This window comes from Galendromus occidentalis, unplaced genomic scaffold (genome assembly GCF_000255335.2).
Source record: "Galendromus occidentalis unplaced genomic scaffold, Mocc_1.1 scf7180000075708, whole genome shotgun sequence".
In the NCBI taxonomy this organism is placed as follows: domain Eukaryota; kingdom Metazoa; phylum Arthropoda; class Arachnida; order Mesostigmata; family Phytoseiidae; genus Galendromus; species Galendromus occidentalis.
Window position 1 is genome coordinate 60,074 of NW_003803698.1, and position 22,731 is coordinate 82,804.

Here is a 22,731-nt window from a genome sequence, read left to right on the forward strand (position 1 = left end):
CGCAGGGGCGGTTCGCATTTGATTATCATCATTCCTCGGTCTTGTCGTATATTCCGCTCGTCGCTACGCGAGAGGGGATACCGCCAATCCGGGAGACCGGGGGTATATTAATCCTATCCCAACTCTCGATATCGCGGAGAGCTCCCGATCGGGCGAGACAGGATCTTGACCCCTCTGATCTTCGGCCCGCAAATATTCAAATTTCGACTAAGCGACTCAGATCGATCAGTTCTTATCATGAGCATGGGAATGGATTCGTGGGTTGGCGAGGAATCAGGGCCCTGTTGAAACTGGCGGTTTTGGGCTCGGTCGCCTGCCAAGGCATCGATACCGCCTGGAGAGCGCCTACCTGACCGTAGATTCGAATAGATTTTCTCCAAGCAGTTGAGAAATCTCGTACAAGAATTCGAATAAGGGATCCGCTAACAAGTCACGGTGCAGTGTTAGAAGAGAATCAAAAATCATTCTCCAGAGATGAGATTCGGTAAGGGGACCAGGCGAATAATGAAGCTCGTTGTGAGAGAAGTCCATGATTCGTCGCGTGTCCCTCCTGTCCCTTACAAAGCCATCTACATGAAAATCATATCGTGACTGCGAGGCTCTCATATGAGGCGCTTTCGGAACGTGACTGCTAAGGCGCTTTCGAAACTGAAAAGGAGAGGACAGATGCTTTGATTCGATCGAGAAGGGGGAGACAGTGCTGGGACCAGGTCCGACAGTTTGAAGATCATCGGTCTCTCTCCGCAGAGTCATGGGACTCTGGGATGGAGACCGATGGCTCCATCATGGGATGGAGCTCTGAACTGAGAGGATTTTCGAATGGTCAGCACATTTGTCATCAGTAGTGCCGAACGTTCATAGACGCCGACGCGACGACGCAGCGGCGCCGCATAGGCGAACGTTTGCAGTCGAGAACGATGTGCCCTTCCCCGATTCAGGTTTACCGTCGTCTCGCATTTCCGCTCAAGCCCACGATGAGTCATCTCGGGCGGCGTGGGTACCCTCTGATGGGAGGAGTTTGGAGAGCAAACCTGGGGTCCGATTCTGATGCACGTCTTCCTTGAGACAATCGAACAGCGACAATCGAAGTACCATGCACCGGATCGTGAAGGAAACCCGAAACCGCGGAAAGAATCCTCCGCTCCCATCACCCCCGGGCAGCACACCCAGAAATTTTCTTCCCATAAGTCAACTCCTGGACGACAAAAATATTTATATACCCTCAGCGTCTAAAGACGGTAGCAATGCAATTCTGAGGAAAAGCAGAGCGATTCCCCGCTCGCTCAATCAGACGTGAAGTTTCCCGCCGCTAATGAAAGTGGAGCAAGGCGTTGAGGCGAGCTTTGGATTCGATGGAACGGGCCCACGTGGCTCACCGTGAGGAGACGAAACGGGAACAATGTTGGCAGGCCAACATCCTGGCAGGAGTACCAAGTTGAATGATTATCAATGTCTGCAAAAAACGACCTGAAACCCGGATCGAGGAACTTCGCCTTATGAGCAGTCAGTCACTGGAGAACCAGACTCTTCGGTGAACGCAACTCAGCTTCGTCGCTGGAGACTGGCACGGACCCCAATCGAAACACTGAAGGGCCTAAGCTCAGAATCGGCACCCCGCATGTCAGGTCCGACTAGCGGAAAATCAGTTTTTTCTTCCGGGTTTCTGGCTCCCAGACTGCGAAGCCATGAGTAGGCTTTGCGACCGCGGTTAATAACCGCAAATGCGGTTTTTCTTCAACATGGGACTCTATGGGGGACAGCGAATAACCGCAGTCGATAACCGCGGTTTTCCATGAAAGCGCTTTTTCGCGAAGCCTAGCCAAGAGTGCAAAAATCCATCTGTGCTCCCGAGGAGATGGACAGACATCCAAATGTGACGCTTCTTCATCGCTCCTTGAGACTCCTCGCACCAGAACTACTCTCGCCTCGCGTCCACTGCATCGAGAGCGATTCGAGCTAGAATCCTAAGAGCGTGACGTCTCTACTGAACAATACTCTTTAGGGGGGTCCATGAAGCCCTCGAAAACCCAACTCTCACGCACGCGGACATTCCGCGGATTTGACCGAAAAACGGACGATCCAGTTCATACCCGACGTGTCCGGTGGAATCGCGGCTCGATCCGCGCCTCATGAGGGTTCCAAAGAAGGAAATTTAGAGAAGCCGACCGAGAAGATGGGGAAGAACCTAAAGCTGGCGGAATCCGGCGAACTCCTCTGGCAGTCATCAATGCTCAGCTGAAGATGTCATCAGATCGCAGGCATATTGCCGTCGACGTCGAGTCTATCATTCTTCGTGCCGGCTTGTCCCAATTTTTAGACTCCGCCACCCGGAAATCCCGAGTCTGAAAAATATCTTCCCGGATCTTGAAGCCCGTAAGAGGGAGACGAATTTTAGAATGTCGGCATACATATATGACGATGTTTGGTCCTTCGGCGAAGTAAACTGTCTTCAGTCTATGATGTGGATTACAGCCATGCCTCCACCATGCGCTTCGATATCGCGGCGATACCCATGGAAGCGGGTGATATCTGATGAGTAGAATTATAGGAGTCAATAACGGACCGTGTCGGAGTGCCATCCGGAATCCCTGGTTTTCTAATGCGGTCAACGATATGCCGCTTCTCGCGGGGATTTCTCCCAAAAAAATCCTGTTTCATTGAATGCAATACTCCAAGATGCCGCCTTCAGAAGTCCTCGGTGATACGCCCCGCACACACCGATCCACGGTGCTAGGCATCGATCGGAACAAGGTCGTCTCATTCCTAGAACGGAGCTGAAGGGCTCATATAGAGGAATCGCCCGTGGTTTCATTCCAGAAAACAATGATTTACTCAGAAAGAGATACACATTGCCATCGCAGTCGGCACAGTCTGAAATTGAATCTCAAAATGTTGAAGATAGAGCCGAGCGTCGCATCGAGCGAAAGCATCGCATACAAGCATAGAGGTACAAGCTGAATCAAGGTCTCAAAATAACTTTACTCGCAGACAGAGTGTGCATTCAAGCTGGGGCAATCGGGTTTGTCGGTCGCATGGGACGAAAGACGCTCGTGAGCTTGCTCGGAATACGGGGAAGCGACTCATTGTCAGCTGATTTCGGTTTGAGTCATTGAATGACGAATGATTCGAAAAACTGGATTTTATTGTGTCAAAGTTAGATACGACTTCCATGTCACACAACGGAGGATGTACTACTCTAGACTCTAAACAATGGAGAAGGGTAGGACATGAGAGAGGGCAAGGAGTAAGACGGAGAGGGCTCACAGGTCCGAAGCCGGTTTCGGTAGCGAGCTCAGAGGATTGTCGTCTTTCGCGCACTCGCATGTGCAAGCTCGCGGTTCTCCCCACCCATGTTTTGGCAAATCCAAGCCGCAGTCGAAGATTCTGGCCGCAGTGGCCGACTTCGCTCTCCGACGTAAGATAAGGGAACCGAGTGATTCGATTGTTCGATCTTAGAGCGACTCGTTCATGGGTACTTCTCGAAGCCCTGCCGCCAAAATTAGGATTACTCTTCGAACGGATGTTCCCCTTCTTGGAGGGGAGAGCTCCATTCACCAAAGTCCGTATGCTTGCTACTTCCGAAGCAAACCGTCCTCCCATGCGTGGACGGTGGACTGAACTCGACAGTGACTTCGGGAATTCTGATTCGACGAAAATCGACTTTCCTCTATCAGTCATGAAATATGAACATTCGGCCTGTGTTACACGTGATCCACCAGTTGCTGGTCGCATTCAAGATGTTCGGGGCCGCATCGGGGGCTGAATCTGCGAAGACAGAGCTCGCACTGAGAGCGGTGTTGCTGAGTTCACATGATCCTGTGCTTCCACGCGCCGGTCGGCTCCGATGATGTTGTCGCTGATCGGGAACAGTTCCAGTGGAGCGTATGGATTATCTGTTCCATCCGATGGACCTCCTCCTGAATACATGGATCCCTATGAGGACTTTACTCAGATATCTACCGTTTGGCTCAGCTTCGTTTCTGCATTTGTGATCATATGGATATTAGCTCTAAGTGGTAAGCAGTCGATTGATCGGTCAGATTATTGTTATTATTATCGTCCTCATAGGCCAAAAGAGCGCACGGCTATCGTGCATTGAGTGTGCGTGGGCGATTACTGTTCCTCCGCGCGGGCAATTCGACCACCTTGACCTTTTGTTTGGGCAAATAGCTCATCGGAAGGGGTACGTCCTACGCCATCAACGGAATGGCTGTCATCTCTCTCTCGGCCGGTGAAAGCTCACCTGTCGCCCGACCTCTTGCGTAGAGCCTTCGGGTTGGTCTCGATCATGTTCTAGGCGCTCTTCTACATCGCGAGGAATATATACACGGGACGCCTGTATCCAAGAGAAAAAAATCGTGAGAAAAGAAGTCCCGCGATGTTGACGACGCGCACTTCGATCGAAAGAACAGCTGCCCGCTGATTCTAGCATACGTGTGATCGGGCGATGGAGACGCATCAGATGCTCGTGCTCTATTCTGGCTGTGGGGAGCTGTCAAGGTCGGCAAAACATCAGGGATAGGAGGGGGTCGGAGAACCCATCCGACAAGCTGACTCTGTGTTTGTCACCAGGTAACGCCATGGTCATCTACACCGTGTGGAGTAATCGTCGAATGCATACAGTGGTCAACTATTACATCGTCAATCTCGCAGTCTGTGATTTTGCTGTCGGAGCGTTTGTTCTGCCAATGAAACTCTTGGAACTGGCTACCCCTGCAACGCTCTCTTTCATGACGGATGAATTGTGTACAGCTATGTTGTATCTGCAAACGATTGTTGTGTTCGCCAGCGTTCTCACCCTCGTGGCTACCTGTCTTGAAAGGTAAGCTCCTCGATCAGGCTCACGGATGATTCTGAGGGAGAGATCCCAGAGCCGGCCTTCTGGCTACTGGCTACTCGATGTCTCACTAAGACCTCGAAGAGGAAAAGAATGAGAAGACTATCATCTACTGATATTCACACCTACATGGAACGATATCCGACATCTCGACGAGGTTCGTCGTCTTCCTCGCAGTTTTGAGTTTTCGCAAGAGCCTTCGAAGATACACTCCCCTGCTTCGGGACGAGCGTTTCGGCGGGAGTTACTATATGTACAGTACCATAGCTTCGTCCAGCTGGTACTTTCCGTCGGTTGCTTTTCCCCCGCTTGACCTTCTCCCTCCCCTCCCGCGCCGTGATGCACGGTCCGTAGGGAGTATATGCGCCAGGCGATTCGGGACGAGGGAAATAGATGATAGATACGATTGCAAAATATTTGCGAAGTTGAGATCTGGCGAGTTTCCTACCGGACCAAGGGGTGCATTCTCCAGTCATAAGTGTTCGAGTACTGGCTCAAGGCTCCGCGGATGAGAGGGAGCCAGAAAAGCCCCTCGTAATTAGAATCCCTCCTAATCGACTGAACGTTGCAGGTATTTCGCCATCTGTGACCCGCTCCTGAGCCGGATGCAATTGCAGTCCAAGCGACGCGCGAAAAAGATACTTTTTGTGGTGTGGACGGCTCCCTGTATTGTGGCATCTCCGTTTTTGTATCCACTTTCTAGAGCAGACACCGACACCTTGGTTTCTGACCTCGGATCCATCACCCGTACAACATGCATGATAACCATCAAAGAGCCGTTTCGTCAGGGCTACTACACCTTCCTATTCTTCACCATTTACCTTCTGCCTTTAACGTTCATTGGTGAGTGTCATGCACAACCGGAAAACGAAGTCCCGATTGGATCTGGAGAACCAATCGTGTTTGTCACACAATTGGCTGTTTTACCTAGAGGCTCAAATGGATCGCGCCCACCCTCTCATCGGATATGGCGCATTTTAGAGGATCCGGCACGAATTCACTCCCTACAGGCTGAGGTAACATCCAAGGCGTGCGCGCCCCCTAATTCATCAATTTTCAACGGAATCGAAGAGCGTCCGAAGGAATTCTAAATCCAGCGACCGGCTGAGTTTGTGCTGCACACATGAGCGATGAATTTTACTTCGCTCTTCTCCGCGCACCGCCTAGATTCGGCCGCATCTCAGTATCCACATTGCTTTCGATGCGTCGACCGAGCATCGAGGTTTCCCTCCGAATGAGCTTTATAGCTCTCGGTGCTGCTGCAGACTGGTGCTCTCGGAAACGCTGTTTAAGGATGCCTTACTCTATAACCAGAACACATCGCTCGCCAGCCTCTATCCACCATGCGATGTATGCGTGGTCCGACCTGCGCCTCGCCTTCCTTGCGACACAAGGAAAAATCTTAGTTCGAGTCGCATTTCTGCGAGCCCAAATTATTCTAAGTGACAGCGATAGCGCATGTACTCAAAAAGTATCCATCTCAGTCGGTCAAGGCATCCGGATGGGGAGCCATCATATCATGGTTCTCGGTTGTTTCTCATGAGGCAGAGCCCCAGAATACCCAGGACGGACGCGTGACATAGGACGTCTATCGTCGGGCACCTTATACTATCAGAATGTATGTGCATATAGGCGTGGATGTGCGTATATCAACGAATTATCATTACTATGCATACATATGTAGTACTTACATCCCGAAGTCCTGCCTATGGGGGACTCTCCAGATGGAGGACTGCTACATTCATGTTCAAGGGATCGAAGTTCCCCCAACATCCGAGCTCTGGGGAACGGGGGATCCCTCTTCGGAGGGACTTCGGTTGTACATTTTGTAGCGTGACATTAGAAACGGATGGCGCTACGAGCGCCCCTTAATTCGGCCATGCTACCGATTCTGAACGTCCTCCTTCGAGGGGTCGTTGCGGACATGCCCGCAGCGGGCAGCAGGAGTTGACGGCGTGCGGAGCACTGCCTGACAAAACTCCGACAGATGTTTCGGCCTGAGAGGGACGCGTAATGACACCTTTTGCCTCGGCGCTCTCTTGCAAGTCTCAGAGCCTTCCTCAGCGACCGATGGCCTCTATTGATCGTCGTGCCACCTTTGGCCGCCTGAGCGGCGACCCCGAGGAATTACGGGCACGGATGACTCTGAGGGCACCTTTCTGCGGATAGGTGTCCTTCGAAACCGACAAATCAGGCGATTCTTCTTAGTATACTCACCCACACGACGACGAAGGCGTTTACCAAGATCATCGCGTTCCGGTACGCGGCGTTCCATACCCCGGATCCCGAGATGCTCCAGATCTCCATCATCCAGAATACACCATATCATGACCTCCTCTATCAGAGAACCAGGATCAGACAAGCGATGATGATGTATTTGGAACTAGCTGCGGCTTCCATAGAAACAGATGGCGCAACGAGTGCGGCTTCAATATACATATCCTACGGCACTTCCTTATGGATGACACTCCATGCGATCAGATTACGAAGGATTGCGGCCGACATCGGATCTCTGCCACGGAATTCTTCGCCGCTCCATTCTTCTGCTCCAAGCTGTGACCTTGTGGCCCTATTCTTTGGATCTAAGGCTGACGAACGAGTATAATTAAGTGATCCGGAAGCGAGACTCGTGATGGTGACTCTTCCGACAACCACGATGGAGTCCGCGAGTTCGGGAGACCTCCTTTCTTCATGGAGTGCTAAAAAGTATGTGGACAGCTACGAGCTCGCTTGGTGTCGCTCCGATTGGGGTTGTCAGATGGCTACTCCGGCCGACGATTCGGGCTGACTGGGACTTACTCTGCCCCTTCGAGCGGGACTCACGACGAGCATAAGTCTCATTGTCAACCCGCAGGCGATTAGAGCCTGCTGGTGGGTCTATTTACTGGCCTGTGTCTAATTTATAGACTCAAGCAGTAAGATGCAATGCGAGTGACGAGATCTCCCTCGTAGAGGAAAGTCTCGATATGAGCATAGGGAGGCTCTGTCACCAAACGATCTGGGTATCACTGAATAGCTCGAGCTTAGTTTGGTTGAGGGTCAGCGAACTTAATAAATTCGAGTCAAGCTTCTCGGGTCTCCCTCGGCGCCGGCGAACTGGACGGGGGAACCCCTCTCCGGTCAGACAGGTTGGAGAGTGGTTTCTCCGGACGCGACAGGGAACGTCGGCGTAACAGGAGCGACAGGGACTCGAGAAGAGACCAGTCTTCTGCTCTGCGAGATCTTTTCGAGAGTCGAATTGTCTCACAACCCGCGTGGTCCCCGCTATGGTCACAACTCCCCGAAACCGGTAGACCAAGACATCGAAAATTCCATTCGCGTAACGTCAGCTGCTCAGCCTCTTCCATCGACTTCATCTGCAGGCTCATTTCTGAGCCCTGTTAATAAGCTGGCTACTGGAGTAGCATCTTCGACGTTCATCGTCGACTCCTTTCTATGGATCCCTCACCGAATCAGGAGTTCCCCTCTGAACTCTCACGCCTGTTTAGAGGAAAGGCTCCTCAATGCATCGATCTCTCGGCTCCCCATGATCGACGGATGGTTTGCCATGGGATTTTGTAAGGAAAGTCCGAGATTGTATGCTCATCGGAACGACCCAAGTCTGGAGAACCTAACTTCAGCGTTCTCGATACCAAAACAGTTCGTGGAGGATCATGTTCATGAGGATCTGAGCGTTCCTCAGACCAGGAGGGGGGGAACGGAATCCATCGAGCCGATCCAATTGACTTCCTCGCCTGATGTGTATCGAAGTTTCCGTATGTCTGAGCAGATCTCCGACTTACGAGTCTCCGCCCGTGACTTCTGTGGACTTGGAGATGTGGGCGGAATCAATCATCACGACAGCATCCAGTGCGATTCATCATTAGAGTTCCCTAATTCCGAACATACCATATGTATCAAATCGCTTGGAGCGGATCGACGAGGGAATCGCCTCTGATGAGTCCACCCTGTCGCCGTAAGATGTGGGAAACGTCAAAATGAGGATACTGAAATCGTATCTACCCTTATACGAGGTCATTCCTCCAGCCTAAGCGTCATCCTTGTCGGTGACTCGCTTAGCCGGAAAACTAAAAGGTCCAGAATCCAGGATCTCCCATCATGATCCGATTGCCTGCCAGCTTCGCATTGAGCGCTCCCCAAAAAAATCGATAGAAAGGATAAAACACCTAGAGACGGGGAGCATCGTCAGCAGGCTGTCGGGAATGTTTTGCCTTTTTTGTCGGTTCACTGAGGCCTCCGACGCGACGGTGGGAGTGATCACGGCCGCTGATGTTCGCAATACGAGCCTCGAAGAGGTCCTCCATCAAAGTGACGCCAGATCTTCACGACACAAGAATTATATCGCTGTTTGCTGCAGAGTCGTTCTCTCCTAAGCAATGCCGCTCAATGGCATCCAGCCTCCGTCCTCCCTCGACTCCGTTCCTGCCCGCGCGAAATGGTACTTCATTAGTTTTTTAATTCCATTGGTTACATCAAGGGCCGCCGAGGTCAGGCCGGCGGTCGGGACCCGGAGGACACGACCCGACAAATAGGATTTGCACCATGCCAGAGAGTGATCGTGATCAGTGAAAATCAACAGCGAGGGAAGAGCGTCAATCCGAGGAACCGAAAGCCTCTGCCGGATTCATTGAAGGCACTACGACGCTGAAAAACCTACTCGAAGCATCCAAGATGAATTGTTTCATCTGCAGCAGGACACTTCCAGTGGAGCACTGTGGGATAAAGCAATGAAGCCACATTGGTGAACAGAAAGACTTACAGCGCGGGAGAGGAATGGCAACAATTGGGACGAAGCACATTTTTCGGACAACTCGGCGAGGAAAGGGGTTAGGCTGATAGGTCGGTGATTGCTAGGATCGTAGGCGTTCTCCTCACCCCTCAGAAGCGGAACGACCTGGGCGTGCTTGGAGGCAAAGAGAAATGTTGTGGAGATTGAGGAGAGATCGTGGATGAATGCAATTGGGACAGAGAGAGTTGGTGATGCAACACCGCGGACCCTGGAGGGAGATATCCGTGAGAGAGCTGGAGTCCGTGACCTTGAGCCCGACGAAAACAGCTGCGAGAGAGATTGGATCAATATAAGCGATTCCGAATGTCGTTCAATGGGTCCAACGCTCCGATAAGGGACATGCCTGAACAAAGCTGGCTCTGATCGAGGCGACGAACTATGCCAAATGATCGAGGGTTGCCAGCGCGTAGGTAGAAGATCCAGAGCATAAGTAGGACAGCATTCCGAGGCGGGCGGACCGCCCACGGGATACATAAGCCTCCATACATGTCGACTAGAGCAGCCTATATTGGTGATAATTCAGCGCGGGCGATGGAGATGAGTTCACGGTATGGCTCGATTCTGTCATATAAGCGCCGGCTCTCAGCGAGACAGTTCAGGCAGAAGAATCAGTAGTAACCGCTTTCGTGGAGCCTATCCCGGATCTGAGCAAGGGATCCCGTGTGTCATGCCCGGTAACGGCGTTGAGTGGAGACTCTCTCAAAACATTCATCATAGATATCGAACGCCACGGGGATGAAGTCACTTCGACAGCACGGAATGAGCAGAGAATGCTCCGATCCATAAGAGAAGGTTTAGCGAAACATCGAAGTGATGAGCACCGAAAATGGGTCTAGAAGGAGGCACAAGCGAGCTGATACAAGGGACAGACAATATCGTGATCCGAGAACTCCGATGCAGCCAGGCACTGATACGTCCTCCGCCGTCACCGGACTGTCATTAGCCATGGGACATGATCCAAGCATGTGGAGAACGAGGAACGGGTGACGAGGCGATGACATGCACTGAGGTAGAGGGGGTGCAAAACATCCGAGATAGCTGGCATTCTGTGAGAATTCGAGCATAAGGAAGTTGGAAGCCTTCCCCGAGGAATTGAGAGAGATGAGTGGGTGGACTGACGGCATGCGAGATGTTGCTGGAGGCTACAGTGTATGCCAGCATGCCTGAAAGAATGATTCAGGTGAGCGAATATCGCCTGGACACTCTCATCCTCCGTATTGGCGGTCTTCTTTGTCTTCCATCCGAATCGAACTCGGAATTAACATAGGAACTCTGCCATGGGGAGAATAGCGGCACACGGAATCATGAGAGAGCTCGCCACCCTAGTAAAAGTCTCGACTCGTGATTACATGATGGATTCTCACGGGAAATTCTGAATCTCTGAGAATATAGTACTTTCAAATGGTAATCGATAATTCTCTTGAGCTCAGGGAAGATTAGGAGACGATTCCGCGGCATGGATCGGGAATATTTTACGATACGGGGCGTATGAGGCGAGGGGAAGGCTGATCCCAGACCCAAACCACCGAGTGGCAGAATGATCTGAGGAAATGAACTCCGTTAAGGGGAGTATGCATCAAACCCTGACTGAGAGAGAGCCCCGCGAGCATTTGCCGACCACAAACGACTATGAGCAGCGGGTCAAAAGTTTTTCGGGGAAACTCGAAGATGTCACAGTTTCCTTGAATCCGATGGAAGGCGGAATAGTTCCACAATAAAGTCTAACTGGTGCGGGAAGCGTTACCACAACACTCTCCCTTTCTCTTCGCCGGGAAAGTGTCGGAAAAGCTCCATCATTACAGCGAACATCAATTCCGACAAATTTTTCCGTTTCCGCAGGTCGGTTGTCCGTTGAGGTTTGACAGCGATTGTGATTGCGTACACATCTGGGGGAGTGCTAGCCACATATTCTAGATAGTCAGTAGGTAGAGTGCTCTCCAAGGACCCGAAGATGATGACTCATTCTTCTTCGGTGAAGAAAGCTATTTTCCGCCCTCGAGACGTGGGACGTGACTTGGCAGACGCTCCCACAAGCTGATGTCGTGGGTACTATCAGCCTTGAAATTTTGAGTGATACAATCATGAAAGGGGCCGGATGAGCAGGCCGCGCTTTGCTCTGAGACAGGCCATGGAATAAGGGGATTAATATTCTGGGCGGTTCGAATTATAGATTCAGCAGTTTCTCGATCGGGCAGTTAAGAAAATGATTTCGGGCAGAAATTTCACAACTTCGGCAGTTTTATTACTTAGGACTAGCAGTCTTTTCTTCAATTCGTACAAGTTTATTTTACAAAGCTGGCAGTTATTCACGAGGAGTCGGGCAGTCTTCGACAACGAGACTGGCAGTTAGATATGCAAGGAGAGAAGCTCATACTTCTTCTACCCTAGTCGACGAGGAGAGCGCGAGTTGCCCTCTTCGGTCTACCTGGCTTCCGTTTCTGACCCAGAGGAATCTGCTTAGCTTCGGGTGGCGGGCGGACTAGCTGCCGACGAATAGCCATACCAGAGCGTGCTTGCATTTGTATTCCTTGAGAAAGCATGGACAGGAGCAGCGCGCCTCCTTCCACTCCTCACCTGTCATTCTAACGACCCAGGCCGAGGAAGCATGCCTCTGGAAGTTGTCGAAACTCCCCCATTCGCTCTCTCTGGCGGGGAATTCAAAGTCGAAACCCCTCCCCTAACGCAAAAATTACCGCTGATCCAATAAGGAAGACTGCCACTCGAATAAAGCTGCCTGCTCCCTCCTTGGAGAAGAAGCACAAAGCGAGTTGAAGTCTGCCCCTGCTTAAAGAGAACTGCCCTTCTTCTAATCATCGCCGCCGATTCTATACTGCCGCTTGGAAAGCTGCCAAGTCTATAAATTAGTTGGCAAGTCGGTTAAATAACTGCTGATCGATATCAGAAGATCAGCCGAAATATTTAAAAAAATCTGCCGGTTAAAATACAAGCCATGGAATAACTGCTCGTGCAGGTCTCCGATTAGTGCCCCTCGAGGTTCACCCGCCTCTTCTCGCCCGAGGATTATGGTCGATGCGAGGCCTAGCCGTATGAGCTTTGTCTGAGCAATGCTCGGCATCGTTCGAACATAAATCAGAAATGACTCATGCATTCAGATCACAGAGAATATCGTCTCTGTTCTGGGTGCGGAATCCCGAGTGTCGATGAATGAATGCCACCGTCCTATGATCCCAATGAATCAATCAGGAATCCGGAATGTCGCAGTCGCGCACCCGCAGGCCGTTGAATGCCACCAAGTCGAAGCCTTCCGGATGACGACTCTCTGGTCAGAGGAGCATGTAATGAGCTGATGCGAGAAGCGATCGACGACTGGATCAGAGATTCTGTTCTCAACTCCATGATGGTCTACACACAGGAGCGGGGCGATCCGGAGGGTTTCGGAATCGAGAACTGAGAGCTCTTCGGATATCTCAGCCAGTAGCGTATCAAGGCCGACGACGGGGGGGGGCGGGACCGCCCCGGGCCGCACTTCCTACGGAGCTTTTAGGGGCGGCACTTCGGGGTTCTGCATCCAAAAAAAACGGAGTGTTTTCGAGGAAAAAGTATCTGGCGGGGGGCGGCATTTTCGTCGAGCACGGTGAAAAAACGGAAAATTTCGAATCACCGCCCCGGGCGGCACTCCGCTCGCTACGCCACTGATCTCAGCCTACGAGGGATTCGCGCTCCGATTTCGAGCTCTCGCAACAGCTGAACACAGACAGCAGCGAATGATGCACATCAGCCGTAGCCGAGAGTATTTACAATCGCGCGGCTTCGATGTAGGGTTCAGAATACAGCGATGGCCGTGCCCGAATCCCACGTGGCTAAGGTCTTGCTGCAGGACAGGTGTCGGCGCAAACATACGGAAACTCTTGATTTGAGTGAATACAATGTGCTTCCCCTGGAGAGCCGGAGCCCAGAGTTTCGCATTGCATCCAAAGTCTCTACATTAGGGGTCTTCATTGGCTGCCGAATCGGCTCCGAAAGGACTCAGACTGACGTTCCGGAGCTCCTCGGCGTGGAATCATCCGCGACGACCAGATGAAAGGGAGAGGGGGAGTTTATGAAGAATTTCTGGGCTAACTCGCCCCGAGAAGTACGCTGAGGTAAACTTTCAGGAGCGAAATTTCTCAGGTAGATAAGTTGTAGGCACATAGAATCGAATTTCAAAACTTAGACTTCAGGAAGTGTTGCCCCGGACTGCGCGCGCGAAGCCGACGTTTTCTTTGATTCCGTCGAGCTTAAGTGTTTAAAGTAGGGAGGCATGATGGCGAAAGACCCCTCTCACGTCAGTCATGATTCATGATATCGCTGGAACTCCCGATGCCGACGCTAGGAGTAAACCAAAAAATAGTCCCTGCGAAATCATGAGCCGTATTACTCACAACTTTGTTTTCGAGGACTCCGTCGATGTCGCATCGCGCCGTGAGACCGGCATGAAGATAATGAGTTATCATCGATTGTGGGTGAATGATTCTCATCAAAATCGTAGCTAGCAGTATGCCTATCTCATGGAAGGGTCGTGTGACGTATTCAGATTCAGAGTCGGCAAGCCTCGGATTCTCTAGCTTTAGGTATTTTGAGATGTTGTTTTCACTCGATGACCGAAGGTATCGGAGGTTGATTGAAGGCATGGCATCCTGAGTCAGCCTCATCCAATCGAAGGATCATAGGCTTGACCCCAATAGGATACACGAAACACCCGATCTCGTGACGCAGCGCGTCGATCAGCAATTCAGCCCGGTGCTTGCTCTGTCGTAGGGATCAAGTTACGGGGGTATCATCAACTTTCAAAGTTGGTTCCCCGCTACGGTAGTCATGACTCATGACGTCGAACTCAGGAGTTACTCACTTCTTCCTCGAGCATTGAGCAGTGTGCTCCGCATACCGCGGCTCCACAATACATAGTTCACTGAAGTGAAAATCTGACGGGCGATTGCAAGCTTTGAAGGTCTGTTGAGAAGATCAGACAATATGCCGGTGAACTCCACCATGCTCTAACTCTGCTTCATCGTCTACAGTTGGCAGCCAATCAGCCTCACATGATTTCATTGTTGTTAGCGATGGAACCTGATAGAGCCATCGGCATTTTGAAACAAGTCGAATTTCAGCGTGAAGCGGTGACATCAATAATTATTAGAATTAAAATTCAACCCCGATTCTACATACTCCGATCTTCTGCTGCCTCTAGGCCACTTGAGCTTGATGAGGGTTATTTAAATCAATTCGCACTCAAGTCAGCGATTCCGCTTCTCGAGGATGGAATATCCTCATCGACTTCTTGAAACTCGGGAGGCATTCCAATCTTGTCAACATTTCGATCCACGATTACGACACGAGCAGCTGAAATGTCCCTCGAAACACTACCCCTTCCGGACGTGGGAATGACGGTCGCATTACCTTGCAGCGGGGAACGAGAACCCCTGTAGACATGTATGAAGCTTGTGTGCGAGCAAGAACGCACCAGTGAGCCCGACTGTATCCCCGTTCTCGTCACTTCGGAGAGGTCGAGGCTCCTCGGAAGAGAATCGCCGCTAGTACGTTTCCTTTGAGCTTTTGCGACTGCTAATGCGCGGCTGCTCGCCCTCGACAATCCAAAGTTGCGTATGTTTCTTATCTTTCCATGCTTTTTAATCCATGCTCTGAAGAGCTTATAGAACCACTATGTGGAGCTAGAAAAGAAATGAGAAATCGTCCCTCATTGAATGCACTGTTCTGTGAAGCACGAACTTTGAAACGGTGTGCGATGCGATCCTGACGGTTTCGTAGAAATACGGAATTCCTCCTCCGATCGTCAGTCTCTTCCTTGCGGACGATGCCGCGTACACGAACGGAGCTTGGAAAGATTAATTTGAACCCATCTTCCTGAATATTGCCATGTGACTCCCACGGAGCTTGGAAAGATTAATTTGAACCCATCTTCCTGAATATTGCCATGTGACTCCCACGGCTAATCTCTCGAGCTTCATTTGTGAACATTGTGCGAGCAGAAAAAGAGCTTCCACGACCTGCCTTGCCCGGGATGGAAGGTTTAGACAGCTTCTGAGGTACAAAGGGAAAATTGAAGAGCTTCCTTCAGTTCCGGTCGTCGCGAGACGAGTAGTTGGTTCCGAGCAGGGCCCTTCGGGGCAGAGCATCTTCAGGATTACTATGAGTTTTCCGCGGAAGAAGCTGGAGGCAAGACGAGCAGTTCGCTCTCAGAAAGTAGAAACCTGTACACGGATCCCTCCGATCGGAGATGCATGAGCCGGTTCCGACACGGAAGGTGTCGCGAATCATAGGGTTAGCGGTATTCCCGTGGTGCTTAGAAAATCAAGCGCTGTGGTGAGCTCGTCACACTCTCATACGCGGGTCTCATTTATAAAAATTCTCGCCTGATATCGGAAGCAGTCCAACGGTACTTCGGTTCAAGATCAGTGTCCAAGTTGAACTTGCGTCGATGATTCGCTTCAACGTAGATTGAAATGGATGCGTCTCGGCTGCGACGCTGTTGGAGTCCGCCCTCTCTCTTTCCCGGTAAAGCAGTGAGCTCTGGATCGAGAGCATCGCGGGCAGGAGCAAAGTCCCGGCTCCGTATCTCCTCCGATAGGGTTTCGGGATAGGAGTTCATTCTAACATAGCACGACTCATTTGGATTAAGTCTTCACATCCCACGCTGAGGCGAATGGAAAAGGGCTGCTCCGAATCAGGGGTAGTCTGAAGGGATCTTATAGGGCTAGGGGCATCGTCCACAGTCGATTTGTCGATACATCTGTCGACGTGGATCGATGAGCTCGATGGTAAATCAATTACCTTCCGTGGAGCGCTCCCTCTGAAACAGCAGAGAGCCCTTGACAGCCGGATTGATGAAGTCTGAATCGACATTTAGAGAAAGAAAAGACCCCTCAGAGCTCCACATTCAGGGGATCTCCGATCAGACAGGAATCTGTCGTCGACTTCGTCTAACTCACCTCGGCGGGTGCCGATTCGCGAATGATTTCCTCACGTCCAAAATCACGGAAGCGTTGCTCTACTCGTATCATTTTGCGAGAGGTCCTAGCCAGGAAGAGACACTACATAGCGTCGACCCTGAATGCCAAAAAAGCGAGTTTCGGCAAGCACGGATTCCTGATTTGAATCAAGATGTCGAGTTCATGGTTTGATAGTGTCGCTGCGTCTGCGTCCGCAACCGTATCATGGCAATTGAGCGCAATCAACTAGAATGTCGGAGCAGAGGGTTGTCCTATGGCGTGCCGGGGAGTCTCCATCGTTCGGTTTATGAAACTAGTATGACGACTGTCGCACCGAGAAATCTCCAAGATTTGGGTGCCAAATATGCGCGCTCTCAATCCCAGACCAGGAGGAGGAAGTCCGCGTCAATTAAAAGAGCGCATCGAATCTGATCAACCACTTGGAGAAAAACCACACCTATGCAGGAGCAATGGCCTCCGAAGATTATCATTATTGGCTGGAGAAGCAAAGAATTGCTTCCGTGCAAGATAAACACTCCATAGCAAGAAGGTCAGACGCGTCTCCGGAAGAGCGCGCGGTTCCCCTGCGAGAAGGCCTTGGCGGTCTGTTCATAGACATCATAGCGCAGGCGATGATTACCCTGCGGTTCGTCGAGGACCCTGTTCTCAGGATGATGGTGAACTTTCTCAACCTCCAGCGCTCGGAGCTGACGCTGATGAGGCGACGCACCTTGGGCCTCAGAGTCACCGGAATGTACAACGGGTGCGTAGACCGCCGGCCCGAAGCTCTCGGACACCAGGCCTGAGTTGCGACGACTGCAGATGTCTGGTCTGGCGGAAAGGAGGGCTTTCCCGGAAGGGCAGTACATTTAACCACCGACACCTCGAAACGAAGAGCGGCAGCATTAGCGTGCCGTCGGTTAACGGGAGCCCACGCGTTCGACAAGGTAATTGAGCTTACTCACGCTCACGCTGAGCTGCTCACTTTGTCGAAGCCTTCCGTGTCTTTGTGTGGGTCCTGACAACGTCAAGATTACGGCTTCGAGAGGAGAGCGAGACGAGGATGCGCAGGCCAGAACCGAAGGAGAGGAAGAAGAGGAGGAGACCAATCTAGGGGAGGACGGAGAAGAAGAAAGCGAAGACGTTGACGACGGGGAGGAAGATGCCGCGCGTAAACCGGGGGTGGGGCTCAATGATGGAATCGCGAGGGGATTCACGTGTCACGCTCTATGTGTCTTCTGCGAGCTCTCTATGATTCGCCAATGGCGAAATGCACTGATATCTAGAGCGTGAGTCGTTGGCCAAACCCAGCCGAAGTTATCACGAGCGTCACCGGCGCATGTTTGCCGGGACCTGTAGCCACGCTGTGATACAGCCTATACGACACCCCGAGAGCTCTGGTGAGGATTCGAGGAAGCATCGCCCGTATGTCGAATCTGCTGGAGCTCTGAAAGATCCTGACCGTCGACGATACTCTCTATCTTGACGAATATCTGGAATCTTCATCGATGGATACTCGGGGGTGCTGATGCGCTGCTTCGATGAAGTCTCCGACCGTCGCTGAACACAAAGCGAGAAGACTGCAATAGCGGCTCTGTCGCTGCCTCGTTTTCAGAAAGAGTACATTCCCTGTGTGATCACGAGAAACCAGAAATATCTTCTCAGTCGCTCCCAGGATCTCATCTGCGAGCAGCTGGCACCGGCGAGCCCCGAAGACCGCGGGCCGATGAAGGTCGATGAATACTCCGATTTCAGCGGAAATCCTCAGATGTCTACTTCTCCACAAGCCAGTCCCATCGAGCGCAGGCTTCGATTCCGGTGGTCTTCCCCGTTTCGCACCCAGAGCGTCTCTATCGGTGCAGCCCGGGGCATGAGATTGGATTGATAATAATTCTACCTTATGAACTGTGCTCGATGGTTGCTCCTGTTTAAGAGTCTCTGGGTTCATCATCGCTGTCTGGTAGGAGCCCGATGATGGGGACGGCCGCTCTACTCGAGGATTCGTGAAGTGCTCGCAGAGATGTTCGCGCGTCGAATTCGGTGCCCACGTGCGTGTTCGGTCTCCTTCTCCCCCCGCATGTGGCGATATGGGTGCATAGATCCATCGTAGTCTCGCCGTCATCCAGCAAGGGGTTTAAGCCGTTTTGGGAGGATTGATTGTTCTTTTAACGCCGGAAGGTGGTGCATACGGAGGTCGTGATGACTGATGATATCATCGAGACTAAGCATAGCGACGACTTTCTTTCGAAGGCAGCCGAGAAACTTGCTTTTGTGGCAAGAGCTCAGCAAGACTCCACGGAATGTGAAGATGGTGATGCCCTTGTGCAGCAGAAAACGAACGGCTCGAAGTGTCCGATCCCTGACGTGCGGAAGGGGCAGAACCGGCGAGTGACTTGCCTATGCGACGTAGGGGAAAGAATACGATTCGCGTCAAACTGGAAATTGATGACGATCCAGTATCCCTCCGCGAGTCTTCTTCTACGACTGAGAATGACGCGGCGCTTCTTCGGGTTTTGTTCCGTGTCGTGAGAAACAATGTCGATAGGCTGCGTATTTTCTGTTTGTACGCGATCGGATTCGTGCTGAAAACAATGATGAAACTAGATTCCGGTCTACTTGGGGCAGCGAGTAAATACTCGAGGTTGGTCACAAGCTCGAGGGTTTGAATCCTCTCGGGAACATTCTAAATCAGGAACCGCACCAGATTCAAATCACCACCACGGTCATCTCCGTAGAGTGGACAAGCATGCACCATCCTAATTCCGTCGTTCCGGGACGGTGGGCTATCCCTCATTGATCAACTGCTCGAACACTTCTGCAGAGATGCGAATTGCGCGAACATTCGTTCGTTGTTGCATATTGGGCTTCGTTGGGTATCGAAAGGGAACTCCTCGAGATATTCATGGGAGTCTTCGATCAGATGGGGGAATTCTTGTCGTACGGTCCTGATATGATGGTCCGATGAGAACTGTCGATTGCGAATCCTACGTCTGCTACCGGAGTGATTTGTTCGGAAACTTCAATGATTTGAACTTGCAGCTGCAAGGAGCGAATGCAACTCTCCTGGATACAGAGTCGAAGATTTCTGGTGTCGTCGATCTGCTCGGAATTTCCTCCAACGATAGCGAGCCGGGCACGTTCAATCACTTCGAATGGGCGGAGACTCGCCGTGTGACCGACAATCACAAGCAGATCTTCCCCACTCAACTCGAAGTACTGTACGGCGACTCCGAATACAGATTCGCAGATCTCAGGAGACTGGGTATTCCATCAAGGCTAACTCAGTCCTCACTTGCGGATCTAATAGATGTTGAGTCGAACTCCCAAGTAGGAATCGCCCTGCTCCGAGATGATCGGGTCATGAGTCGTGACACCTGTTATAAAGGAGCTGGGAGTAATCGCGTGGCTGAATAATGGGCTCTCGAGAGGGGATGCGGATCGTAGCAAGCTTGCTCAGAGCTTGATGCTTCATTTCCCGTCTCCTAACTTTGGTGAAGACGGCTTTCAGTGCAGTTTGTGATCTCTGAATGACGAAAAGGAAGCGAACTCCCTATCCTGTGTTGCTATCATGATGATTTGCTGATAGACCCCCGAGCTTTCGAGACTTTCCTGTGACGACCCGTCGAGCCGTACCTCCCTGCTGTATACATAGGTTTCCCACGATAATCTGGGCTAACATTCGGCTGAGTCGAAAGCGGTCATAACTTTCCACACCAGCCCGCGCTCTGTGACCGGCGGCGCAGCTAGGGCCGGCCCCATTTCTCAATTCAGAAATATTCATTGAGTATGCATGCTTAGGGATAAAATAATGAAAATGGACATGAATATGGATGTATTCGACTTCATATCCGTATTCGCAGAAATCTCTGTGAATATATCAATATGCATAGTCTTATCCATGGAGATGCCCGGCTCCACGAGACAGCACGTTGGATCGACGACTATATCGAACGAACATCGGTAGCATCAGCGTGCCGTTGAATTCTGGGAGCCCGAACATCGATTGTGGGTCTTACTTCAAAACTCTCTCGATGACTACCCGTGCGATGGGTCGCTGACTCGCGCATCCCGAGCTCATACGTATCTAGTTTTGACGTGGCACACTCCGGAGCGTCGCTCCTGAAGGAGCGTCGTCTCCAAGGAAGAAACCGTGCCGAGAAAACTGCCGAATAAGTCAAATTTCGAATCTTCTCCACAGGTTGGACATGCCACAAGATCGCTCAATGTCTACTCCACGGTGTTCCTTTGTGCCGGTCAGGGAGTCTGAGGAGACAGGACGCGAACCGGAGGAAGGTAAACCAATAATAAAATCAGACCATAGATTTCTGCGACGCTCCTTTATATGTGAGCCCTGTCAAGTTGCCCTCATGAGCACATATACGCATTGCACAGAACGTGAGATTGGCTCCGACTGTGATCCTGACCGCAAGCCACTTCTTCGCCTACTTTTTTAGCTCCGATAATCTACTTTGGAAATAAGCCGGGGTGCGAGTTTTTATCACAAGCTCTCTCTAAGCTAATATTTTCATTGTCCGCAGATTGCTAAGATGGTGATCATTGTGGCGATCGCCTTCGGGGTGTCATGGACCCCATATTTCATGGTGTCAATGGTGACGCAAATCCCGGGCGCAAACTACATGCAGAGTCACAATTATTTCACGACGATGCTAGCCATAAATCTTTGTGCCTTCCTGAATTCGTGCATCAACCCTTTCATCTACGTCACGATGAGCACACGCTTCCGCAATGGCTTTCGGCGCATCGTGCGTGCCCTCCTCTGTTTCTGCTGCACGTTCCAGCCAAATCCAGACGAGGATCCTTTCTGTGGAGCGGAACACCTCAAGCAGATCAGACCGAACCCATCGCGTATGGTGAAACCCCATCAGGATCCAACGTATTCAGTCCTTTGCTGCCCCGTCTATGGTTGCCGGAAAGTTTTGACTGAGAGCTTGACATCTGGCTGCGGCTACGCTGCAGCTCCGGCAGCCGCAACCGCTCCCCAGAACAGCGTCCGTAAGGGAGAAAGCGGTCGAGAAAGTCCGGTGATCGTAAACGATACGAACCCCGCTCGCCGTCGACCTCGAGGGGAAATCCCCGTTCATGGGAACTCGCTGCCTTCGTTGAATGATGTCAATGCGATTTCACGACTGCAGCCGTCACTGACCTTCCCTCCGCATACCAGACCGAGCTCAGTCTGATAGCCCACCAAGCACCGCCAAAAGCGTCTGTTGTTGGACAAGTAGCCAATGATCTAACAACACTCCCCGGATCGATTGATACGAATTTTGGAGACGCACGAGCAGCATTGTGTAGGTATGTTCCCTCCGCCCTTCGAATATATATTATTGGACAGACTAGGTCCTATTGAATCTACGAAAAAGACACGTTGTTGGTGTAGAATGTACAATACATGTGTACGATTGTATATGTACAAAAGTGTAAACATAGCAGCCAAATCGAGATGTTGGAAACCTGCCGGCTGGAAGTTGCCTTTTCGAGGTGCATCCAAGCGAGCATCACTGAGGGAGCTGTGCAAGGAACTTGAATGTCGTTAATGGAGCTTAACGGAGCCCGATCTATCGTATGAAAAGCGGATGAAGCGACCACCACAGAGATTGCGTACAAACTCCCCGGAAGACCTCTGGGTCGACAAGGCTATCTCTCCGTTTCTGGTGAAACGGCGTCGAGTCAGGACCGAGCCGCGAAATTCTTCTTTCATTGCTTTGCTCTTGGTCGTATACTCTGCCCACCAAAGTCTCATGTCACCGGAGGGTACTGACTTGTCATGGGTGTCGATTTGGACTCATCGCTTCCCTCGACTTGTTGTTTGTTTGCGCCTCCAATCGGGAGTGAAATGGTGATGGTGAGAAGTTCTCTGCTTCACCGTGACTGTGTGCTCCAGGGGGGCGTAACTGAGGAGGCAGTCCCGGCCCGCACCGGGCGCTACACCATGCGCTGACGCAAGGGGCGCCCTTTTTGTACCGGCCTCCCCGGGCTCGGTACCGCGCGCCGCATAGCCCTCTTACGCCGCTGATGCTCCATATGTGCGCCTTGCTCAGCTATATTCCTGAGCTCTCCTGGGTCGGCGAATTCGACTCAAACTCAAACCTAGAAGGGATCGGAATAAATGTACGATACGAAGAGGAGAAAACTCACCG

General features: G+C 51.5%; 1 protein-coding gene across 1 annotated transcript; it reads left to right on the top strand.

Annotated features, from left to right (window-relative positions):
• Positions 1-3,925: 3,925 nt before the first annotated feature.
• Positions 3,926-21,771, top strand: LOC100898530 (QRFP-like peptide receptor). Its single transcript, XM_003737953.2, has 5 exons — positions 3,926-4,016; positions 4,573-4,822; positions 5,409-5,680; positions 20,772-20,866; positions 21,112-21,771. Exons 1-5 carry the CDS (start codon positions 3,926-3,928, stop codon positions 21,769-21,771), a joined length of 1,368 nt encoding a protein of 455 aa, XP_003738001.2.
• The last annotated feature ends 960 nt before the right edge of the window (positions 21,772-22,731 follow it).

Excerpts from the sequence above, each read along its gene's own strand:
- LOC100898530 (XM_003737953.2), top strand. The coding sequence starts at position 3,926 with ATGGATCCCTATGAGGACTTTACTCAGATATCTACCGTTTGGCTCAGC. Across the intron at positions 4,017-4,572 it reads ATGGATATTAGCTCTAAGTG|GTAACGCCATGGTCATCTAC; the intron begins GTAAGCAGTCGA and ends GTTTGTCACCAG. Across the intron at positions 5,681-20,771 it reads TCTGCCTTTAACGTTCATTG|GTTGGACATGCCACAAGATC; the intron begins GTGAGTGTCATG and ends TCTTCTCCACAG.